The following is a 25,004-nucleotide window of genomic DNA, read 5'->3' on the forward strand; positions in this document are numbered from 1 at the left end:
CTGACAAGAAAAACTGTTGGCTATGGAGAGAACCAGGCTAAAAGAGAGAACCCATTTGTGCTGGCAAGACCAAAAGGGTGGGCTGCCCAAGCCCTTTGGAGAGTACATCTTCTTGTTATGTGTCCTAGATGCTGTATATGGAGTTAAGGGACTTGTTTGCCTGGCTGGGTTTCAGTCTTACTTTGGCCCCATTCCTTCTTTCCATGCCCCTATTCCTCCTTTTTGGGATTGGAATGTTTACTCTGTGACACTGTCATTAGATATATGTAACTTGTTTTTTATTTTTACAGAGTCTAACTCTCAAGAATTTTTCTTTAGTCTCAGAAGGAGACTTTGGACTTAGACTTTTGAATAATGCTGACACTGTAAAGACTATGAAACTCTTAGAGATGGACTAAATGCATTTTGTGTTGTGAGATAGACATGAGCTTTTAGGGGTCAGGGCAGAATGTTATGTTTGGATATGAGGTGTCCCCCAAAACTTCCTATGTTAATGCAGGAATGTGAAATGATTGGATTGTGAGAACTGTAGCCTAATCAGTCCGTCATAGTATGAATGGACTAGGTGGTAACTGTAAGCAATGGGGCATGGCTGGAGGAGGTGGGTCACTCAGGGTGTTCCCTGGAAGGATGTATCTTCTCTGTGGCCTCTCTCCCACTGCTTCCTGATCCCACAATGAGCTGAGAAATTTTCCCTTTCTGGACACTTCCCCCATGATGTGCTGCCTCACCTTGGGCCCAGAGCAATGGAGTCAGCTGTCTATGGACTGAGCCTCTGAAACTGAGCTCCAAATAAACTTTCCCTCCTCTAAGTTGTTACTGTCAAGTATTTTGGTCACAGCAACACAAAAGCTCACTAAAATACACAACCCACTGCATTTTGGTTCCAGAGTTTTAAAAAAACTTGTCCATCTATGTTAGAAATACTTTTTTTCATAATTAATAAAAGTTAAGAGGGGTTATGTTTTGGTTTGGAGAAAACTGACAATTTAAGTCTAAATCTTCTCCTCTCCAAACCACAAGATCTCTGGAGAGAACAAATAAAGCTGTACAGGACTCATATATTCTTCGTGACTAAGAGATGGAGAACACTACAACCTTCAAATTACCTGTAAATAGAGTAAAAAAGAAACAAATTCCAACAGAGTTTCCTTAGCCTTCCTTAAGCTGCCATAAGCCTGTAGATAGTATGAGAGGAGAAGCTTTAAAGACTATCCTAAGAGTCGAATGTGAAGGGAGCTTAGAAGATACACAGACTCAGAATCACTTTTTTTTTGGTATGGAGATTGAACCCAGGGGCACTTAACTACTAAGCCACATCCCCAGAACCCTCCCTTTTTAAAAAAATTCTGTGACAGGGTCTTTTTAAGTTGCTTAGGGCCTTACTATGTTGCTGAGGCTGATTTGAACTTGCAATCCTTTGGCCTCAGCCTCCCCAGCCATTGAGATTGAGGTGTGTGCCACCACACCCAGTAGGGTCACATTCTATATAGGAAAAAAATGAACTTTTTTTTCTCTCTCCACACACCACTCTCAAAACTTCCAAGACTTCACTTCTAACACCAGATATGTGGTTTTTTCACATGTGGACCGATTCTCAGCTGTGTTCCCACAATGGAACTTAAGTCTTCTTTTTCAAAAAAAAGGTTTTAGTTGTAGTTGGACACAATATACTTATTTTATCTACTTATTTATTTTAATGTGGTGCTGAGAATCAAACCCAGTGCCTCACACATGCTAGGCAAGGGCTCTACCACTGAGAAACAATCCCAGCCTCACAATGTAACTTAATTCTGATACTAACTGGAGTCAGTGTAGATCCCACAGGTTAAGAACTTAATCCCACTAGACTATTCCCCACTTCAGTTGCCAATTGCAAGACCCAGGTTGTGACTGGTATAGCTGATGAATTGGATACAAATTAGGGTTCATACAATCACTTTCTGGAATTTGCTAGGACAGCTCAGAGAACTCAAGGAAGCCCATTTACCTAATGTTTATATAATAAGGGATATGATAAAGGACAGAGATGAGCAGCCAGATGAAGAAGTACACAGGGAAGACCTGGAAGGTGCTAAGTGCAGGAGCCTCCGTCCCCATAGAGTTGAAGCACATCACCCTCCTGGCACATGGATATGTTCACCAACCTGGAAGTTTTCCAAACCCCATAGTTCAGGAATTTTTTACATACATTTATCAATTATTAGCTCAATCTCAAGCTCCTTCCTCTTTCCCAGAGGATGGGATGTGAGGTTAAAGTTCCAACCTTCTAATCATGGTTTGGTTTTTCTGATGACCAGCCCCCAACAAGGAACCCTAAAGTTCCTTTAGGAGTTCTGTGGAACAGTGTCAAAAACCAAATATTAGAACAAATGATATACGTAGTTCCCCTACTGCTCAGGAAAATACAAAGGGTTTAGGTGCACTGCACCAGGAAATAGAGACAAAGACCACATTTATATATTATAAATCACACATTCATAGGAAAAGAAAGTGCAAAAATAAATGCCAAAATGCTGAATAGGACTTGGTAGCTCATAAACTTTGCTTGGCTATGGGAAAGGTCCTGAAAATGGAGTACCACCAATCTCCCCAGAAGCCAAGTCGGGTGCATGGACATCATTTCAACCACATCTCCACCTTCATCCCCCATCCGAATTATCAACAATTCCATGAAATTTTCTATCTAAACGTCCTTTCTTGTTCAGGTTGCCATCCTCTCATCCTGGGCATAATAATACCTCTAAGCTTACATTTATACCTTCATTGTTTGTGCTTTCTTCTCTCCCCCTTGCCCTTCAATCAACCTTCCATGCTGCTTATTTAAAAGATATTCTGACAGATAAACTCCCTGGCATGCTGAATTAGGTACCTCTACTATATTCCTTCCATAACTTCCTACATGCTTTTATCAAAACATAATGACTAAAGGAATCACTTTGGAATTAAACATTTTACACCGTAGGTTATGTGCTTACTTGTTTCATGAATTGGGGAAACATTTCTAACTTCTATGAACCTAGTCTTTAAAATGTAAGTATTACTAACTCTTAAAGTATATATGATTCATAGAAAATACAACAAAGCCTAACATGTAGTAGGTGCTACATTAATGTTACTTAAAATTGCCACATTCTAGATTTTTCTGATTATAAATGTGTCCAACCCACTAAACCTTGCCTTGTCACTTAAAATAATTTATAATGATTTCTGTTATTTTTTTAAATAGATGATTTCAGCATCTACTATACAGAAAACTCAATTAAAAATGCTCAGATCAATCACTAAACACAAAGGCGCATTTTCGCAAAATTAATTTATCTGAAATAAGATAGTTTTAGATGGTCTTACATGGCATAGCATGGTCTAATTAATCATCTAAGTTATTTCTAACTTGGTAATTGCAAATAATATCCTACTATTACTAAGAAAACTTAAGAAACCTTCTGAATGGTACCAAAGTAACTGAACTTTGAAGCAGCCATAGACCCCACCTATTGAGCCCAGCCCACCAGGTTGCACCCTAGAGAGCACAAGGGCATGTTCTTACCAGCCCTGGTACAATGCTGGCTGACACTGGATGCCCCAAAATGAGTCAATTATTTCTTTGAAGAGCATTTTCAAAATTATCTCCTTATGAAGAACACTGGCTGTCAAGATTACCTATGTTTAACCAAGTGCAAATCAATTATCAAACTATTATACTAACAATTTTTTTTTTGTGTGTGTGTGGTCCTGGGGATTGAACCCAGGGCCTCGTGCATGCGAGGCAAGCACTCTACCAACTGAACTATATTCCAGCCCTTATACTAACAATTTTTAAAAATTTACTTATATATGTTGGTTTTCCTTTTTACTATATAGAATAACAGTTATATACACTTTGTTTCAGGAATCATTCCAAGTACTTAGACTTTTCATAACATTTAATACAACATGAAGAATATTTTAAAATTATGCTCATTTTTACAAGTAAGGTACCTAAGGCCCAGGGAAAGAAAGTAACTTACCCAAAGTCACACAGCCCAACAGAGCTGAAGTTGGAAAGTCCTGTCTGACTCTAGGCCAGATAGTGGGGCCAACCTATCTGCCATCTATTTTTTTTTTTTTTTTTTTTTTTTTTTTGTGTGGTGCTGGGGATTGAACCCAGGGCCTTATATATGCGAGGCAAGCTACCAACTGAGCTATATCCCCAGCCCTGCCATCTATTTTTTTATGGTCCATACACCAAGATTTTTAAATGGTTGAAAAATAGCCAAAGAATAATATTTCATGATGTGTAAATTACATAAAGCTAAATTTCAGTGTCCATAAACAAAATTTTATTGGAAAACAGACACTCATTTGTTTCCACATGTCTACGGCTGTTCCCACATAACTGCAGCAAAGTTTAACAGTTGTGACAGAGATGATTTGGCTTGCAAAGCCTAGAATATAAACTACCTGGTCCTTCACAGAAAAAAATTACAGACAGGTTAACAAAAAAACCAGCTCCTGCTCTAGAATGGTAGCCCCTATGTCTCACAACTGTAGTCACAATAACAGTGACAAATTGCTGGGAGGCCAAGTACACTGTGTACAATCATGTGGCCATGTGGAAGGCAGAATCTGTATAAAAATCAGGACAATGATTATAGAGTCACAGGAAGTTACCAAAAAAATGTGCAGGGTGGTTCCATGTACTTTTAAAAAAAATAATCTATCAGTGATTTATTAGGACTCCAAGATATATAGTACATGAGAAAAATATTTTTAGTTTATAAATCTGTTGTTAATGCAATGACAGATGCTCACATGAAGATATACCAAATAAAGAATGGATTAATGAAAAAAAATCAGGACTTCTGACAGCAAGGACCACATTACCTATATTACATAATTATCCTGCCTTAAGAAAGTTAATCCATGCACTTCCATAGGAAAAAGAACCCTGCAATTTAAGTGGATGATTAATTTTTGAAATCAAAGTATAAACAAAAAGGTCATTCATTAACAAACTAATTTTTATTTTTGCTTTCAATACTGATCACAATTTACTAATTTTAGCCTTAAAACACACACACATTATACACACACACACACACACCTATACATATATATTATAGAATACAATCTTATAACATCTCTAAACACAATTTGAATGTAAAAAATACATTGACATATGTATGATATGTAATATATACTAAGATATATAGATACATATATTTAATTTACACACATATACTAGATGCATAGTTATACATTTGCATATATACTTACATGTAAACACAATATCTAACATGAAGTGTATATGCATGTAATTTACACATACTACACAATAGGTATGCATTTATATACACGTTTACATGTAAACATGCATATTTGCACATTTTTCACTGCATACATGTGTTAGGTTTTTGGTGGGTCACATGAAACCTGATTTTCACTTCCTAATTCCCCTTCTTAACTGCTTCAACCTACTAACACTGAAATAATCAGAAAATGTTTAATTGCAAGATTTTTACCCACAGATACTCTGCATAAAGAAAAACATATACCTTCATATGAATGGCTATTACATTACTGTTATTTTAGCATACTTCGTAAAAAAAAAAAAGAGAGAGAGAGAGAGAGAAACAAGAAGTGTGACCTAGCTTAAGGGAGTATAAAAAGTAACCAGAGTAAATAATTGGATTTATCCCACTGGTTCTATCATAATAATTTAATACAGAATTTGCAATTTATCTGTCTTGTAACACTTCCATTTAAACTTATTCCTTTGCCAAACCTGACATTCTATTGTTTAATTTCATAAAATGCTCGAGAAAAATGTTACTTGAGAAATGCATGATTACAGTCATCAAACATTTCTTCCAAAGTTGCATTTCAAGGGCACCATATAATTTTAATTTACCATAATCATTGAACATATAACATTTTCAGAGAAGAACTAAAGTTGGAGAAAGTAATTAAAGCCAGATCCTAAAAGTCAATATATCTGAGGCCCCAGACACACAATCTGCAAGAGCTGTAGCTTCCAGTAAAACTCCAAAATGAGGTAATTTTTTTATTATGTTTACAACTTTTGCAAAACTTAACTAGGGTAAAATCTTTCATTTCTCATAAATGTACTGTAGGTTTTCAATGTCTCATGATAAAAAGAGAATCTCCCCTACCTTTTATAAGTAGAGAGAGAGAATTTCTGATGGATTATGAATAATATAAACATCTAATTAAATTGTTATATTTTACTCTTTTACTCTCTCTTTAATAAATCCAGATAAGGAATTGTGAAATTGGCAAAAGTCACTTTCTCCTCCCCTTTCTTTCTCTGTTCCTTTTTGAGACTAAATTCGGCTGGAGGAGGGAAGGAGGAAAAAGATTACTGCATGCCCAGAAGTGGGAACCTTGGAAGAGTTAAAACTGGCTAAAAAAAAAAAAAAAAACCAATACACACACACACAAACACACACACACACACACACACACACACACACACACACACCACTTCAAAAACAGAGAGAAGAAAAAGAGAAATGAGAGATGATGAAAACAAAATTAAATTTCCTTTTCATGAACTTGAATAAAATAGTTATGCAACTAATAATTGTGTAATTATGTATTTCCATGTTCCTATATTCTATGCTCCTTTTAAAAAATTCTCTTTTTAGATCACTGAAATTACAGACATACTGATTTTTAAAAGGTTAAATTTTATTGAAACTTTTAACTGTTTTGTTTTATATTGACCTTTATTCATTCATTATTTACTGAACACCAGTTATGTACCTGCAACTATAGTAACTACTGGAACTATAAACTCAAATAAGGGATGATCTTTTCTCTCAAGGAACTTAGAATCATGTTGTAGAAATTGGTTTCCCAACCTCAGTATTATTGACATGAGGGTTAACTCATTCTTTCTTGTGGGGAGTTCTCTTGTATACTGTAGGATGTTAATATTGCCTCTGGCCCATGGATAGATGAATAAATGGATGTGTTAGTAGATGGAGAGATGCATGGATGGGTGGGTGGATGGATTAATGGATAGATGGATGATGATTAATTAGACAGACAGAAAAATGGATAGGTAGGTAGATGCATAGATGGATGAATATATAGGTAGATAAATTGCGGAAAGGTGGATGGCTAGATGGGTGGGTGGCTGGATGGGGACACATTGTATTTGTGTACTTAACTATTGTTATATACCTCATAAACATGTACAAATATTATGTGCCAATTAAAAATAAGAAGAAAGTGAGCTAGGGTTTACTTCAGTGGTAGAGTGCTTGCTTAGCATGTATGAGGCCCTGGGTTCTGTTCCCAGAATCACGAAGGAAAAAAAAAAAGAAAGAAGAAAGGAGCTGAGAGGAAGACAATCAGTTCTCCATAACCTGGCTTTCTGGCCACAATTTCCTGGATAGGTGTGGACTGATCTGGGGCCAGAAAGAGCAAAGCATATATAAGAATAGGAAAGTTATGTCCAATTTATGACCAGTGTAACTCCAAGAATGGGATCCTATTTAGAATAAGTTATACTCCATGTATGTATAATACACTCAAACTACACTGTACTATCATGTATATCTAAAAAGAATAAATAAAACTAGGAATGGAACCACCCTTTAAAAGAAACAAACAAAAAAAGAACAAAGCAGAATACTTTACTTGTGGGATTAATCCTTTTATCTCTGTAAGAAAGTTCCTTCCTCCCTTTCTTCCTTTCTTCCATGGTTTAGCCTCAGGTTCTCCTATGTGGTGGGGTCTTTAAAACTTTCAAGACACATTTATCTGGAGTTTCCAATGTGTTTAACAGTTTCCACATGCCCAGGTTACTGGTTTCTTCCTCGTTCTCTACATGCCTGACACACTATTTTGGTGTTTTTTAATCTTAACAACCCATTAAGATGCTTAATGTGCTGAAAATGACACTGTGGCTTGCGCACAGTGTCTACTTTATGACTTCCTGCACATCTCTCAGGACCAGGTCTAGGAAATGACCTTCCTCACAAATTACTGAAGTATCATTTGAGCACATAAACATTTATCATACCCAATTACTTACCTTATGCTGTCCATTCTGATAAAGAATGCTACCAAATATTTTGAGTAGCTTAAGTTCCAAATTGTTAGAGATCTGGTATAGGTTTTTCAAACTCCCTCAAGTGGGTTAGATTATATAACATTTTTATTCTATTGAACACTCTCTATACATGAAAAGACTTTTAACACCTAGCAGTTCATCACTGTCCAAGTAAAATGGCCCTATTTATCCTGAGTCTGACATGAGGAAGAAAGAGAAAAATGAGAAAACAAATCCTCTCAGTCATGTTGGGCTGTAAGACCCAACAAAGAGCCCAGAGTTGATCTTGGCTCAACCACAATCACATATGTGTTATTCAATTTCTTACCCACTTCTTTTATCTACTATGACCTACAAAGTTTATTCAATTCGTTCTTAGTTTCCATCATAGCTCTTTAACAGAAGACCTTAATTATCTTACCTGAATTCCAAAATCAGTGATTCTATAACATTCAGATAAAGAAAGTTCCTTAAGTTTCTTAAGTCTGGAAAGCACTATCAAACCCTGAAAATATAAAGATCATTTTGTGATTATAATTTAGTATGGATAACCATTTGTGCAAACTAACAGCATTTTAAAAGATATGTGCAAGCAAAAGAATTTATGTCTCTACACTTGGCAAAACATAAAATTAATTTCTACATCTCTACACTTGACGAAACATAAACTCAATTTGGATAAAAAACATTATTGAATAATGTTTGTCTAATATTTTGTCTCTAAAATTTTACAAAAAGTGTTGCAGAATTCCAGAGCCAGAAAATGCCTTAGGAAGTTATTACATTGCTACCTGTTTTCAGACAGATGTTATTTGAATCAATACAAACAACTCTAACTTCCTTTATCTTGAAGATACTTTATGTAGCTAATGAATTTATTTGTCAATAAGTCCTTATTTATTCCTAACCTACAAATCTCAAAATATTTAACTCATTTTATGATTCTTAATCCATTGAAGAGAAAGGGACTATATCTTTATATAAAGACCTACAAATAATCTCTCACTAATAGCCCACTTCTCTTCAGTTTTAACACATTGTTTCTTTTTATTGAATACAAAATAGATTGCACTTTTCAGCTCTTACATTTTTAAATATGTGGTTGTGGTGTCCTTTCTCAGTACTTTCCCCCCTACACTTTCAGATAAGAAATTGACAAATATGGCTTATAGATGCCATCTTCCGGTTTTGCATTCAAGATCACATTACTTTTATAATTCCATAAAATACACATCCTGAATCAATCAATTCCCCCCATACTTTTTCTTTTCCATTCTATGGTTACAGAGTCAGATGGCAGGGAAAATGCTATAAATAGCTATAGCTTTGTCCTTTTTATATTTTGTTTGTAAGACTAGTTTACACATATTGATCTTAAATGCAACATTTAGGTCATAATTGAAGATGTGGAGTCCGTAAATATTAGATTTTTTTTCTCTCTCTCTCCTTTAGGCCCTTTCATTTAAAGAAAAAAAAAAAAGCCCAGATAAAGGGAAAAAATGCTTGATTGAAGCCACTGTTTAAACTGTGATTTGTAATTTTGTTTGATGGTTTTATACACCACCCCAAAATAAAATCACTCTGTTCATTCTTTTGATTTAATTAAGACTGTGAATTCTTTTGCTAGGACATATTATGTTTTCTGCCTCCTTCTTTCAAAACAAAGAATGATCAAACCCTGTGGAGCTATTGAATGTGGTCTGGGTTCCAGATGTGGAAGATATTTTATTCATGTTAGAAGAATTGGAAGACCTTAGCTATTCCCCCAATAAAAAAAATAGTTTAAATGAAAATATCAAGTAAGAGATGCAAAATTTGTCTCTTTGTCCTATAGTTGATAATAGCCAAGTATGTTAAATATGTTTTGCTATCCTATGGGAAATTTATACTATGGAATTATACCTAACATTTTCATTTAGACTTTACTTTCATGTAGACAAGTTAGAATTTTTAAAGATTGACTGCAATTGAAGTACACTTGCTAAGAATGACATTTATCAGCCTGTGTACTCTTTATCATTTTATCAAAATTATTAAAAATTAAAATATTAAAATGGAATACCATGTTTAATTATAATTGCTCACTAAAACACATTTTCCCTTTTTTATTTAACACAATTGCCACAGAATTCCTCTTAAAAAGGAAACTATTGACCTTGTTGATATTACTGCTTGTTTTGCTTTGCTTTACTTTGTATAATTTGATACCTGGTACCAAGCTTTTACTTCTGGAAGGGATGGACAGAGTAGAATGGGAAGACAATAAGGAGGAGAGAGGATTGAGCAAGAGGGGTGACTGGGCCTCAGGTTGATGCCCACTTCCAGGGAAATTTAGGTATCATTGTAATGTAAGTCCTCCTTGGTCTCCAGAGTCAGTCCAATACCCGAGTCCTTTTACAGGAAGGTTTTTGGTTTATTTTCCCAAAGAGTCAAAAGGGGTTAAATTTCATAATCAGGTGAGGAAGCACAGAGGAAAGCGTCCGGTGTAGTAGTCTGGTGAAGTCAACTGCAGTGCAGATTGTGTGGGAATGCAAGGCTCCAGAAATTTCCAGCAATCCTGGGGAGCTCTCTGCTCCTTCACAGCCATGGACTCAAGGGATCTGCCTCTGAGAGATCTTGAAGTCCAATGCAAACTTGGCTTATATTATAGCTCCAGTATCAGGTTCATTGACGGGAGTGTCAAGACAAAAGGCTCAAAAGAACATAGGCACCAAGTTGCAAAGTCCCATACATTATTCTAAGAAATTTGGCTTGTGTTTCAAAGACGATGTTGAATAGAAGTGATTAAAGAGTGCATCCCTGTCTTGTCCCAGTTTTTAGAGGGAATGCTTTCAGTTTTTCTCCACTTAGAATGATGTTGGCTATGGGCTTAGCATAGATAGCCTTTACAATGTTGAGGTGTGTTCCTACTATCCCAATTTTTTTCTACTGTGTTAAGCATGAATTTGTATTTTATCAAAGGCTTTCTAAGCATCTATTGAAATAATCATATGATTCTTAACTATAAGTCTATTGACGTGATGAATTATGTTTATTGATTTCTGGATGTCGACCCAACCTTACATCCCTGGGATGAACCCCACTTGATCATGATGCACTATTTTTTTAATATGTTTTTGTATGCAATTTGCCAGAATTTTGTTAAGGATTTTTGCATCTATGTTCCTCAGGGATATTGGTCTAAAATTTTCTTTGCATGATGCGTCTTTGGTTTTGTTATCAGAGTGATACTAAATTCATAGAGTGAGTTTGGAAGGGTTCCCTCCTTTTCTATTTCCTGGAATACTTTGAGGAATATTGGTATTAGTTCTTCTTTAAAGGTCTTGTAGAATTTGGCTGAGAATCCATCTGGTCCTGGGTTTTTCTTGGGTGATAGACTTTTGATGGCTTCTTCTATTTTGGTGCTTGAAATTGATCTGTTTAAATTGTGTACCTCTTCCTGATTCAGTTTGGGAGGATCATATGTCTCTAAAAATTTGTCAATGTCTTCAATATTTTCTATTTTGTTGGAGTATAGATTTTCAAAGTAGCTTCTAATTATGTTATATATTTCAAAGGTGTCTGTCATGATCTTTCCTGTTTCATCATGAATTCCAGTAATTTGAGTTTTCTCTCTCCTTCTCTTCATTAGTGTAGTTAAGGGTTTATCAATCTTGTTTACTTTTTCAAAGAACCAACTTTTTGTTTTGTCAATTTTTTGAATTGTTTCTCTTGTTTCAATTTCATTGATTTCTGTTCTGATTTTAATTATTTCCTGTCTTCTACTACTTTGGTGTTGATCTGTTCTTTCTCTAGGGCTTTGAGATGTAATGTTAGGTCATTTAACTGCTGACTTTTTATTTTTAATGTATGAATTCAATGCAATGAACTTTCCTCTTAGAACTGCTTTGAGTGTCCCAGAGATTTTGATATGTTGTGTCATTCTCATTTACTCTAAGAATTTTTTTTTATTTCTTCCCTGATGTTTTCTGTTACCATTGCATCATTCAATAGCATATTATTTAATCCCCAGGTATAGGAGTAGTTTTTGGTTTTTATTTTACTTTGATTTCTAATTGCATTCCATTATGTCTGATAGAATACAAGGTAGTATCTCTGTTTTTTTGTATTTACAAATGGCTTCTTTCCGGCATAGAATATGGTCTATTTTGGAGAAGGATCCATGAGCTGCTGACAAGAAAGTATATTTGCTTGATGATGGATAAAATACTCTATACATGTCCATTAAGTTTATATCATGGATTATATTAATTAATTTTATAGTTTCTTTGTTCAGTTTTTGTTTGGAGGATCTATCCAGTGATGAGAGCGGTCTGTTAAAGTCACCCACTATTATTGTGTTTTGGTCTATTGGATTCTTAAAATTGAGAAGGGTTTGTTTGATGTGCAGAGAAGCTCCATTGTTTGGGGCATAAATATTTAAAATCATTATGTCTTGTTGGTTTATGCTTCCCTTTAGCAGTATGAAATGTCCTTCTTTATCCCTTCTGACTAACTTAGGTTTGAAGTCCACTTTATCTGATATGAGGATGGAGACCCCTGCATTTTTACTGAGTCCGTGTGTATGGTATGTTTTTCTCAGCAAGTAGCAGGATATAAAATCAATATGCATAAGTCTAATGCATTTTTTTTGGGGTGCTGGGGATGGAACCCAGGGCCTTGTGCTTGCAAAGCAAGCACTCTACTGACTGAGCTAGGCTCCCAGCCCCAATCTAATGCATTTCTATTCATAAGTGATGAATCCTCTGAAAGAGAAATTAGGAAAACTACTCCATTTACAATAACCTCAAAAAAAAAATACTTGGGAATCAATCTAACAAAAGAGGTGAAAGACCTCTACAAACTACAGAACACTAAAGAAAGAAATTGAAGAAAATCTTAGAAGATGGAAAGATCTCCCATATTCTTGGATAGGCAGAATTAATATTGTCAAAATGGCCATTCTACCAAAGGCGCTATACAGAGTCAATGCAATTCCAATTAAAATCCTGATGACATTCCTTAAAGAAATAGAGAAAGCAAAAATGAATGTCATCTGGAAAAATAAGAGACCTCGAATAGCCAAAGCAATCCTGAGCAGAAAGAGTGAAGTAGGAGGTATCATAATACCAGACCTTAAACTATACTACACAGTAATAGTAACAAAAATGGCATGATATTGGCACCAAAATAGACAGGTAGACCAATGGTACAGAATAAAAGACACAGAGACAAACCTACATAAGTACAGTCATCTTATACTAGACAAAGGAGTCAAAAACATGCAATGGAGAAAAGACAGCCAATCAACAAATGGTGCTGGCAAAACTGGAAATCCATATGCAGTAAAATGAAATTAAACCTCTATCTCTCACCCTGCACAAAACTCAACTCATAATGGATCAAGGACATAGGAATTAGACCAGAGACCCTTCACCAAACAGAAGACAAAGTAGGCCTGAATCTTCATCATGTTGGCTTAGGAATAGACTTCCTTAACAAGACTCCCAAAGCACAAGAAATCAAAGCAAGAATCAATAAATGGGATGGATTCAAACTAAAAAGCTTTTTCTCAGCAAAGGATACAATCAAGAATGTGAAGAAAGAGCCTACAGAATGGGAAAAAAATCTTTACCACATGCGCTTCAGATAGAGCACTTATCTCCAAAATTTATAAAGAACTTATAAAATTTTACACCAAAAATACAAAGAACCCAATCAATAAACCAAGGAACTGGACAGACACTTTACAGAAGATGATGATGATGACACACACAGGTGATTAATAAATATATGAGGGCTGGGAAGATAGCTCAGACGGTAGAGTGCTTGCCTTGCATGCACAAGGTCCTGAGTTCGATCCCCAGCACCGCCAAAAAAAAAAAAAAAATGAAAAAGTGTTCAACATCTCTAGTAATTTCATCTTGCTCCAATTAGAATGACTATTATCAAGAACACAAACAATAATAGATGTTGGCGTGGATGTGGGGAAAAAGGCACAGTTTTACATAGCCAGTGGAGTTGCACATTGGTGCAGCCACTCTGGAAAGCCGTGTGGAGAATCCTCAGAAAACTTGGAATGGACCCACCTTTTTACCCAGTTATCCCACTCCTCGGTTTATACCCAAAAGACTTAAAATTCAGATACTACAGTAATGTAGCCACAACCATGTTTAAAGCAGCTCAATTCACAATAGCTAGATTGTGGAACTAACCTAGATACCCTTCAACAGATGAATGGATAAAGAAGCTGTGGTATATATACACAATGGAATATTACTCAGCCATAAAGAATAATAATATTATGGTATTTGCAGATAAATAGATGAAATTGAAAAATATCATGCTAAGTGAAATAAGCCAATCCCCAAAAACCAAACGCTGAATGTTTTCCCTGATAAGTGGATGATGATACATAATGGGGATGGGGGGAGGAAGGTGAGATGTGAGAGAAGAATGGAGAAACTTTAGATTATGTAGAGGGAAATGAGAGGGAGGAGGGGGTGGAGGTATGAAAGATGGTGAAATGAGATAGACATCATTACCCTATGTATGTGTATGATTACACAAGTGGTATGAATCTACATTGTGTACAACCATAGAAACAAAAAGTTGTACCCCATTTGTGTATAATAAATCAAAATGCAGTCTGTAAAAATAAAATAATAATAATAATAATAATAAAAATCTGACTTTGCCCTATGCAATAGAGATAAACCAAACTTTCCTTTCTATGGGATATGATACACAGTGACCATAAAGTAAGAATAGATACATGTTTAAAGAGATGTACAGGGACCACACAGCAAGATGCAACTGCTTCCAGTTGGGAAGAAAAAGTAGTGGTTTAGAAAAGACTTTTAAAGAGGAAGGAGAGTTTGAGTTAATACTGAGTATGATTCTGACAAGCAAGCAAAATAATGGTAACAGTGTTTTCAGGCTCAGGAAATGGCATGAACAGAGACTTCATTTGGAAAGTGTGAGTTGTTTGGAAGTAGTTCAGTTTGGGGTCATTGGGATTAGTGGGAGGGAAGATGGAATACATGCACACACGACATTTGGGAACAGAAAAATCCTTGAATGCTACACTTTCCCCCCCAATTTTACATCTGGAATTGTTTAGTTAATGTAGTCAGACGTCAGCAATGAATTAGTTACCAAATGTTGAAATGGTATGTGTTTGTGTGTGTGTGTGTGTGTGTATGAACTATGTGGCTGAGGTGTACTACCCTGGTTTAGAATATCATCAACATAAACATAAAACATCCTTCTCCCAACTCTTTATTTTGAAAATATTCAAATTTACAGGTAGATTCAAAGAAAGGTACAATGAATATCTATATATCCTTTACTTAAATTCACCAGTTATAAATATTTTGCCATAAATTGCTTAGTGACTTTGTGTATGAACATATTTTTATTCATATATGTGTGTGAATATAGTTTTATATTTATACATATATATACCTATCTTCTTTTATATATTTAAGTTGAAATTTTCTCCAAATCTTTGAAATATAAGTTTAATACATTATAGTGCTTTGCCCTAAATATTCTGTATGCATCTCCTTAGGAATTTTTCTTTATAACTCTCTCTATATATAATACACACACACACACACACACACACACACACACACATATACATATATGTCACTATCACATATCTAAGAAAAATAATAGTAATATAATTATGGTCAATAAAAATAAATATTCACTTTTTAAAAAAAATCTAGGACCTAGTCATAGCTCATACATTATATTTGGTTATTATGTCTCCTATAGCTTTCTTTCTTTTCTTTTCCTTAAATTTTGTCTTTTAAGGCATTGACATTTAAAAAAAAATATTTTTTTGTTCTAATTAGTTGTACATGACAGAATGCATGTATACATTTTGATAGATCATACATAAATGCAGTGTAATCTCTCATTTTTCTGATTATACATATTGCAGGATCACATTGGTCATGCAGTCATACATGTACATGAGGTAAGACATTTTTTAAGAGCCTAGGTCAGTTATTACTTAGAATGTGCCACACTCTAGATTTGTCCAGTTTTTCCTTCTGACTAGATTCAAGGTAAGCTTTTTTTTTTTTTTTTTTTTTTTTGGGCAAAAGTACCACCTACATGCTGTGACATCCTATTGGGAGGTGCAAGTCAGTTTGTCCCACTATTGGTGATGCCACTGGGTCACTTGATTCAGAAGATGGCCACTAGATCTCTTCCTTAGAAGAAATATATTTCCCCCTTTTTGTTTAATAGGTAATCTGTGGTGTGATTCTTTGTAACTTCAGGGACACTATTTCCCAAAAATCTTTCAGACAATGATGTTAGTATTCATTGTTGATTTTTTTAAAAATATCTTTTAGATGTTGATAGACCTTTATTTTTTATTTATTTATATGTGGTGCTGAGAATCAAACTCAGTGCCTCACACGTGGTAGGCAAGCACTCTACCACTGACCCACAACCCAGTCCCTCACTGTTGATTCTTGCCTAATCAAATATAACACTGGAAGTTGCAAAATGCTAATTTTAAAGCCTATTCTTCATCTACATTTATTTGCTAATATTTATTTAAACATTCTTTTTATTGTCATTTCCCTTTAATCCTGTTGAAAAACTTTTGAAGATATTTTGAGTAAAACAAAATTATTCTATATACAACACTAACTGTTCCAATTCATTTTTTTGTGTTATCTATTAATAACTTTTTTTTTCCTTTTTGGTGCTGTGAACCCAGGGCCTTGAGCATGTAATGCATATGTTCTACCACTGAGCTATATTCCCAGTCACCTATTAATAATAGCCTTTTAATTTTCCCCAAATTCCTGTTGGGAAATTTACAAAACAGAGTTATTACTTTGATTGGTTTTATTATTATTTGTTACTTATTGTCAAAAGATGATTCACTGACAAAAATAAAAGCAACAATACCTTGTCCTACCATAAGACTGAACATTTGACCATAATTCAAAAACAAACCATGTTTTGTATATAAAATTGAAGTGGGTGAAACCTTATTAAACGGAGCTAACATTCTGGAAATAGATTTATTCTTTATAACTTGCATATGGCTTTTCTTCTGAGATAATTTACTTTTAGAAAATGTCTGGAAAAAATTGCCTAGGCATTATGGAATTTGAACATTAGAACAAAATATAATGTTGTAATTTATCTGGCTGCCGCATTGCTATAAATCATTCCTGTTTGTAGTTTGTTTTAGTTTAGAAACAATTTAATAACAGGCACAACAGAAGAGTAAATAAGCATAAACTTTAAAGACTCACTCTTAAAAAACTATAAAATTACAAAAGATTGCATAGTTAGTCCACCTTTTAAATCATTTTTCTTCATTTTTCAATAGTCTTCAGGAACAGTAGCCTGTGAACTTTAAGATAGACATGCTAAAACAAATCTCCACAGTTGTGAGATAAACCATTGCAAGGGAATAGCCTGGGGACTTTATAAGTAAAGAGATTTATTTGCCTTCTAATCCTGGCAGCTATAGCCTCCAAACAGCATGGTGCTGGCTTCCTTGTAGGGGCCCTCTTTACTGAGTCATAACAGAGGAGTCCAGGGGCCTTGCTCTGTAACAACCTACTCTCAGGAGAAAATTTTAATTCATTCATGAGGGTGAAGCCCTCATGACCAAATTACCTTCTACTAAGCCCCAACTCTTAAAGCTTCCCTGACCTTAATATCACCTCACTGGGAACCAAGCCTCCAGCACATGAACCTTTGGGAACAAGCCATATCCAAACCTATAAGGAAATCAATTGGCCGAGGCAACAACAAAATGTCCAGTTCAACAGAAGGGGAAATGAGGTAGAAAAATCCCCAGAATTATAAAATCTTCAAGGCTGGTGCCTACTTACTCCTATTTTTACACTTAAACCTAGAAGACTGCCGTAAATATAGTAGGAACTACAAAGAAAAGGAGGGAGGAAAGAATGAATTAATGAATAAATGAAGTTTCTTGAGAGTGCTTGCGCATCACATTCCCTCTGTCCTCAGGGCATGCTCTTTAGCACTGAATCACCATGGATCCCTTACAATGAATGACCCTCTCTCAGGCCTCCATCCCTTCCCACCTGCCTCCTCCTCCACTGAGAATGAACTCTGCCTCCTGTCAAACACACCTACTGCAGCTTTCAACTGTTCTTCAAAGCCAACAAGCCTCAGCTGCTCCACCACAGAGACAACAGACCAGAAGTGCTCACACCCCAACTCACTGGAGCTGCTGGCATGCCTGTCTCCCTCGCTGCAGCAAATAGACCTCACTGTGTCCTCATTCAAATCAACAGTCACTGAGGTGCACTGAGAACTACCATGTGCCAGGTACTATGCTGGACAGTGTGTTGTCTTATTTAATTCTTACAAAAACACTGTGCAACAGGCAATATTAAAATTACTGTTTTAAAGAGAAGGAAATGGAGGCACAGAGAGGTTAAGTACCTTGTGCCAAGCCTCAATGTGGTGGCACTAACCAGCAGGTGAGCCCACCTCTGAACTCATGCTTTTCGTAACTTTTAACAGACAGTGTCGGTTTTCTTGTTGTTAGTTTGCCACTAGACTGTACCTTGACACAGGACTGTGTCTTTCAGTTTAGTACTCTCAGAACTTAGCATACTGTCTGATATACAGTTGACTGTGGATAAATATTTATTGAATGAATGAGTAGTCTGTGAAATTATCTATTTTTTATGGACCCAATTTTATCTTGCTGGCATGCTTTCAGAATTCTTGAATGGAATGTACTTCCTTTTGGAATTGTTTGAATCTGTGTCTACATTCCATATGTCTCTCTCTGAAAGATCTGCTCTGTTTGTTGCTGCCCACCACATTCTTTTAGGAATAAAGAATAAAATTTGGAAATATGAATCATCTCAATTAGCACAGCCTCTATTATCATCAACAATGCTGTCTTGCACAATATTCTTGAAAATTTATCTTAACCTCCCAAGAGATCTTCCCTTTTATACTCTAATTAGCAATTATAATCTTATAAAAACAATTTACATTTTCCTCTCGATTATTTTCATTCATTTTTACTTGTTACTCTGAATTTTGTACATTTCTTATTTAGAATCTATCAGCCTTTCTGACCTAGTTCACTGACCTACAAGTCTGAAGAATAGTAGAGTTTGTCCAACCTATAGAAAGAGGTCCCCTACTTAGATGAGTGTGGAGGGAGAGAAAGTTGGTGTCTGTGTTACCTGGCTTTAGAGGAGCTCACTTTGAGCCTGCTTGCCACCACCTAGTGGGAGTCAATTGGAGGTTATGCTGTCAAACATTCTTCTTGAGGGAGGTGACAAGCTTCTGTGGTCACTTCTGTTTGCAGTTTTTAGTAGGTACTTTGTTGGAAACAGGAGACAAGGAACTGAAGACTGTTTGACTAGAAACCGCTGTCATGACTTAAGGGACCAGCAGATTCACAGAAGACCCCTGGCTGACTTCTTTTTTTTTTTTTTTTAAATATATTTTTTAGTTGTAGGTGGACACAATATCTTTATTTATTTATGTGGTGCTGGGGATCGAACTCAGTGCCTTGCATGTGCGAGGCAAATGCTCTACCACTGAGCCACAGCCACAGCCACAGCCCCCTGGCTGACTTCTTGTTACGTGCCTTTTGAAAATTCAAGGCGAATTCTTTTGTCTCCAAGTTACCCTGCTTCCTTTTAACTCTCATTCTTCCTCTTTCTTGAATCCCAAGTGATTTCGTGTGCTTCCTGCCGTAGAGGTTTGCTTCACTGAACCTCGGGCTTATTTGTGTGTGTTCTCCGCAGATGGGTGGTCTCTTGCAAGTGTCTCATCTGATTAAGACATGCAGCTGTAAGCGCTCCCACTCCAGCTCAGGGTATTGCTGAGAAAATGTGGAATTTAAAGAAACCTTAAGTGTTTGGTCAAGAGGAAGGAAATGGTGCCAGATCCTTCACTCACTCTCTCACTCACTCACTCATCGAGCACTGTGTGTGCCTCCTGTGAACCCTTGGCTTTATGTTAGGCACCCTAAAGATGATATGGTCCAGCCTCTGCTTTCAGGAGGTTTACAGTGCTGTTGGGAGGCAGGTGTAGAACAAATAGTAAAATATAACAAACTGCTTTGATGGAGGCATATAGGAAATGCATTAGAAATCAGAGAAAATTCTATGCCTGCCCAAAATTTCAGGAAAGCCTCTCAGAGATGAAACTTAAGGGCTAAGACAACTTTAGGGGTGGACAAGTAAGAGAGAGGGAATAACTTGCAGAAATGGGGAAGCTGGAAGAACATGGCGTGTTTGAGAAGCCATAGGAGGGTCAGCTCAGTTTCTGGAGCCGAAGGTGAAAGGCAGGAGTCAGCTTGAAGTAGGAGTTGCAAAGATGAACAGGAACCCTTTGGCAGAACAAGGTCCATCACACTAGGCTGTGCAGATTTCATTCTATGAGCAGAGTGGAGCCCCTGTAAGAATTCTGAGTAAGGAGACAATAGGCCCCAAGTTGCATATTGACAGATCACACTGCAGCAGAGTAGAGATTAGATTAGAGGACAGTGGTACTGAAGGCAGGAAAGGTTAGTGAGAGCAACAGCACTGTGCTAAGACTGTGGCAGTGGGGATGGGGAGAAGGCAGGGGGCAGATAAAAGAGACAGACTAATAGGCTATAACCAAAGATTGCTACAGTTTTCATATTGTCTTCTTTCTATTTTAGCATATAATTTATTCATATACTTTTTGGTTTGGTTTTTGTTTTGTTTTGTTTTGGCTAAAAATACTGAAACTAGACAGCCTTTTAACACATACAACTGAAATTAACATGGAAACAATTCCAACATTCATTTAGTATTGAATATTTATTTATTTATTTGGTACTGGGGATTGAACCCAGAGGTACTTTACCACTGAGTCACATCTCCAGTCTTCTTTTTATTTTGAGGCAGGTTCTCACTAAATTGCTTAGGACTTTGCTTAGTTGCTGAGGCTGGCCTTTAATGTGTGATCCTCCTGCCTCAGACTCCCAAACCTTTAGGATTAGAGGCATGTGCAACTGCACCCAGGTTGGAATTTTTTTCTTTTTTCTTTTTTCTTTTTGCAATTCATTTTGAAAACAATCTTTGTACTACCAATAATTTAAGAGGCAACCAAAACCTCATGTGGGAGACAATGCAGGAAATGTTCAGAGATGAAATTATATTATGAAAGCTGTAACCTAATCAGTGGATTAATCTACTTGGTGAATTAATAATGTGAATTGACTACTGGGTGGTAATTGTAGGTAAGTGGGGTGTGTGCCCTTGGGGATATATTTGTCCCTGTGCTCACTCTCTCTGTTTCCTGGCTGTCATGAACTCAGTAGCCTTCCTCCAGTTAGCCCTTCTGCCATGATGCTACACCATCATCTCAGGCCAGAGCAATGAAGTTGGTCAACCATGGACTGAACCTCTGAAACCATGAGCCAAAATAAACTTTTCCTTCTCTAAGTGGTTCTTGTCGGGTATTTTGTCCAAGGGACAAAAAAAGAAACCTATCTAACACAAGTCATTATTTCTATGAGATCATCTAAATAGATAATTAGGGACTGTGTTGTAATGTGACAGAGGTAAGATAAGGAACATTAGGAACTAAATGTCACTTATTTAGAAAGGCATCTAGAGAATTAATGTCACCATATGATTTGTTTTCTTAAATAATGCAGCAATACGATAAAACCACTGATATCACACAGAAGTGACCTAGATTGAGAAGTGGTTTTCTGATAATTATGGACAGCATGACTGATGTTTATTATAGGGAAAATAATGCCAAAAATATTAAAAGGCACTAACAGCTATTTCAAGCTCCTTTAACTCTTGTAAGTATTATCAGTCATTACTTGCTCAGCATCTACCTACTCAGGCAAATGAAGAATAGAAGGAGGAATATCCCAGAGAGAGGGAAAATATGTACAAAGGTCCTTAGGTAGGAAAGAATTTGGCTTAAGGAACTCAAAGGAGGCAGAAGGGGTAAATGGAAGGGAATGACGGAGTAGGGCTATAAAATACCAGAGGGGTAGATGGGTATCTATTTGATTAAGAGTGAATGTTCTTTCAAATTTTGATCTTTTCCTGATTTTCTCTGCTTTACTATACACTGTTATTATTCCCACTTCACTTCACACTGAGCTACACTCATTTGGTTATCTTAAATCTTCTTCCTCATTCCCATGGTCTCCCCAAGGATCTTGGCCTTAGTCATACCACTGTGCTAATGACTCCCACAACCTGCAGCTCCAGTTCCCATCTTTTTCCCAGGTCTTTGGCCTGCATATTCCACAGAGTCCCAGTCTGATAAAACTGAAATGATTTTTCCCTCAAAACTTGTTATATTTTTTTCTTTTTTGAAGTAGAACCTCCATCCACCCAAAACCAGATTTTTCAAATTATTCTTATCCTCTCACCCTACCCTCAGATCTTCATTTTCCATAACCAATCACCAAGTTCTTTCAGTTTCACCTAATATTCTTGAATGTTATTTCCACACTACTTGTAGTCTCTGACCTAGTTTCAAGAATTCCTCATCTTTTTCTTTAGTTATGAAAATACCCCCAACTGGTCTCCCTGCCTCCAGTCTTTCTCCCCTTTGATGTATCTCCCAGAGAACAACCAAAATAATCTATCTAAAATAGGAGACTGCCTATGACTTCCTGACAAAATGCCCTTTCCTCATCTATTGGTTCAAGCCCAAGCCTTGGCACAGCATGAGATACTCAGTGATCTCTCCTTTTCATAGTACATTCTAGCAGGACTGCATAGAATTCCCTGAACAAGCATGCAGCTGCATGCCTCTGTTGGGCAGGCTGAGATAAGAGATCCTTTCCTCTGTTTACCTCCATTACTACACCTGCCACATCCTATTGAACTTACCCATGCCTACCCTTTCAAACTGGGCTGCAAAGAAAAGGTGTCATTCCTGTTTGGTAACTGTTCCTTCATTCAATGAGGATTTATCAAGTCCTACTACTTTCCAAGGTTCTGGGAAAAGAGCAGTGAGCAAACCACAGTGTCAGTCCTCATGGATCTCGCGTTTGTGAAGGGACTCCAGGAGATTACCTACATGCTAGGCACTCACAACCTATTACTCACAATGAAAATTTTTGAAATTTGGGCAAATGAAAGACTCTTCTTAAACCACTAAGCACAACGTCTGGAACATTTGCTCTGACTCATTTTTCCTTTAAACAACAAATATGGCAGTGACTAAAGCCACTTAAACTACAGATCGAACTGCTCTGATTGTGAGTCCTGTCGTCTTCAGTAAATCCTAGTATAAAACATTTTCCCATATACATATATATATATATATATATATATATATATATATATATATATAAAACCTCAAGTTCAAACAATGCTTGGGGCAGGAAGGGAAAGAATAACGTTCCATTTAGTTAGACATTTCTAAAGGCTATAGAGGATTAAAGATTTCTAAAGGTTCCTGGCCCCTGACTGCCTCCCAAACAACATTTCTTAACGCTCTCCTCACTATCAGGTCATATACAGTTATGTGGACTTCTTGATGCCACACATTTTTAAACCTCCATATCTTGGCAAAAGCTGTTTCTTTTGGCTCACCATACCACCCCCACTTCCTTCTCACTTTCTTTCTTTCTCTGAGCCAGGTGAGGATTCTCTTCTCTTTGTTCTCCATACCCATCATACTTCATAAACACATGGCCCACTAGAATGTAGGTCCCTGTCTGGTTGGTCCACTCTGGCATCCCCAGCACCAAGTACAATACACACTTGCTAACTAAATTGAATAGTGGGATTTCAACTGAAAACTCACTTAGAAGAAGTGAGAATTAACATAATTATTAGAAAACATAATAAATGTTCTCCCTAAAGGCACACACAATTGGTCACATTTCATTTCTGGCAAATATCTACAACATTCCAAAATTTAAATTCTGAATGTTAAGTCTGTAGTCAAATTTGCACTTCATTAGACTTAGAGTCCAGGCTGGTGTTTAGCTGCCCAAGTTGACATCTGGGCTGACTCATTCTAATTTGACTGTTTGAGGTTAGCATCACAGCTGTTATTGTCAGTCATTTGATTTTGAGATCAGAGTTTAACTGACTCAGAGGAAGAAAACAACAGCCTTCAGAAGACCTGCTTTTCAATCATTCATCAGAAAACAATTAGTGTTCTTACCCATGGATGTCTGTTTATAGCTCTTTCATGTATATTCTTCAGAAGAAAATACAAACAGGATCAGCTACATTCTTCAGTTTTAAACTTAAACACAGTTGGTAAAATTTTAATATATGTTCTTTGGAAATTAAAAAAAAAAAAATTTGAGCCTTCACTCCACTTACTCAGCAAATGTTCTCCAGGCACTTCAGACTTGTGATAAATGCTATGGCAGAATTAAATCTTGATGTTTTGTTATGTGCTTTCATCCTCCACCTCTTGTTACTCTGTGACCCTTCAGACAACAGCTGGGCACTCTACTCATATGTGTCAGGGGAGGGTTTTGACAGCAGAACAAGGAGAAAGAATCCTGGGCCTTTGAGCTTCAAAAGCCTAAGCCCTGAAAAACTTGGGGCATGACATTTTTAAGAACCGTGTAATCATTTTTCCATCCCTAGGTTAGATCAAGAATCTATCCAAATCGGACATAAATTTCCTATGTTCATTTGTGAATACATGACCAATGTAACTCCACATCATGTACAACCACAAAAATGGTAAATTATACTGTATGTATGTATGACATGTCAAAATATATTTTACTGTCATGTATAACTAAAAAGAACAAATAAAAAATATTTTTAAAAAAGAATCTATGACCAAAGAGAATAAGAAGAGCAAAAACGAGAGAAGAGGGAAGTAGAGGAGAGGGGGAGTGAAGAGGAACTATCAGAGGAGAGAAAAAGGGGAGGAAAGAAGAGGAGAGAGGAGCCAGAGGGAAGTAAAAGGAGGTAATGCTTGGGGATTC

The 25,004-nt window shown here is 36.4% G+C and overlaps 1 protein-coding gene across 1 annotated transcript in view; it reads right to left on the minus strand.

Moving 5' to 3' along the window:
* Fbxl13 (F-box and leucine rich repeat protein 13) overlaps positions 1–25,004 on the minus strand; it is a 227,398-nt gene that overhangs the window by 28,969 nt on the left and 173,425 nt on the right. Inside the window, exon 18 of the mRNA XM_047561512.1 lies at positions 8,487–8,570. Coding sequence (XP_047417468.1) covers positions 8,487–8,570 — 84 coding nt within the window. The remainder of the gene's footprint in view (positions 1–8,486; positions 8,571–25,004) is intronic.

Source organism: Sciurus carolinensis, chromosome 8, assembly GCF_902686445.1.
Source record: "Sciurus carolinensis chromosome 8, mSciCar1.2, whole genome shotgun sequence".
Taxonomy (NCBI): domain Eukaryota; kingdom Metazoa; phylum Chordata; class Mammalia; order Rodentia; family Sciuridae; genus Sciurus; species Sciurus carolinensis.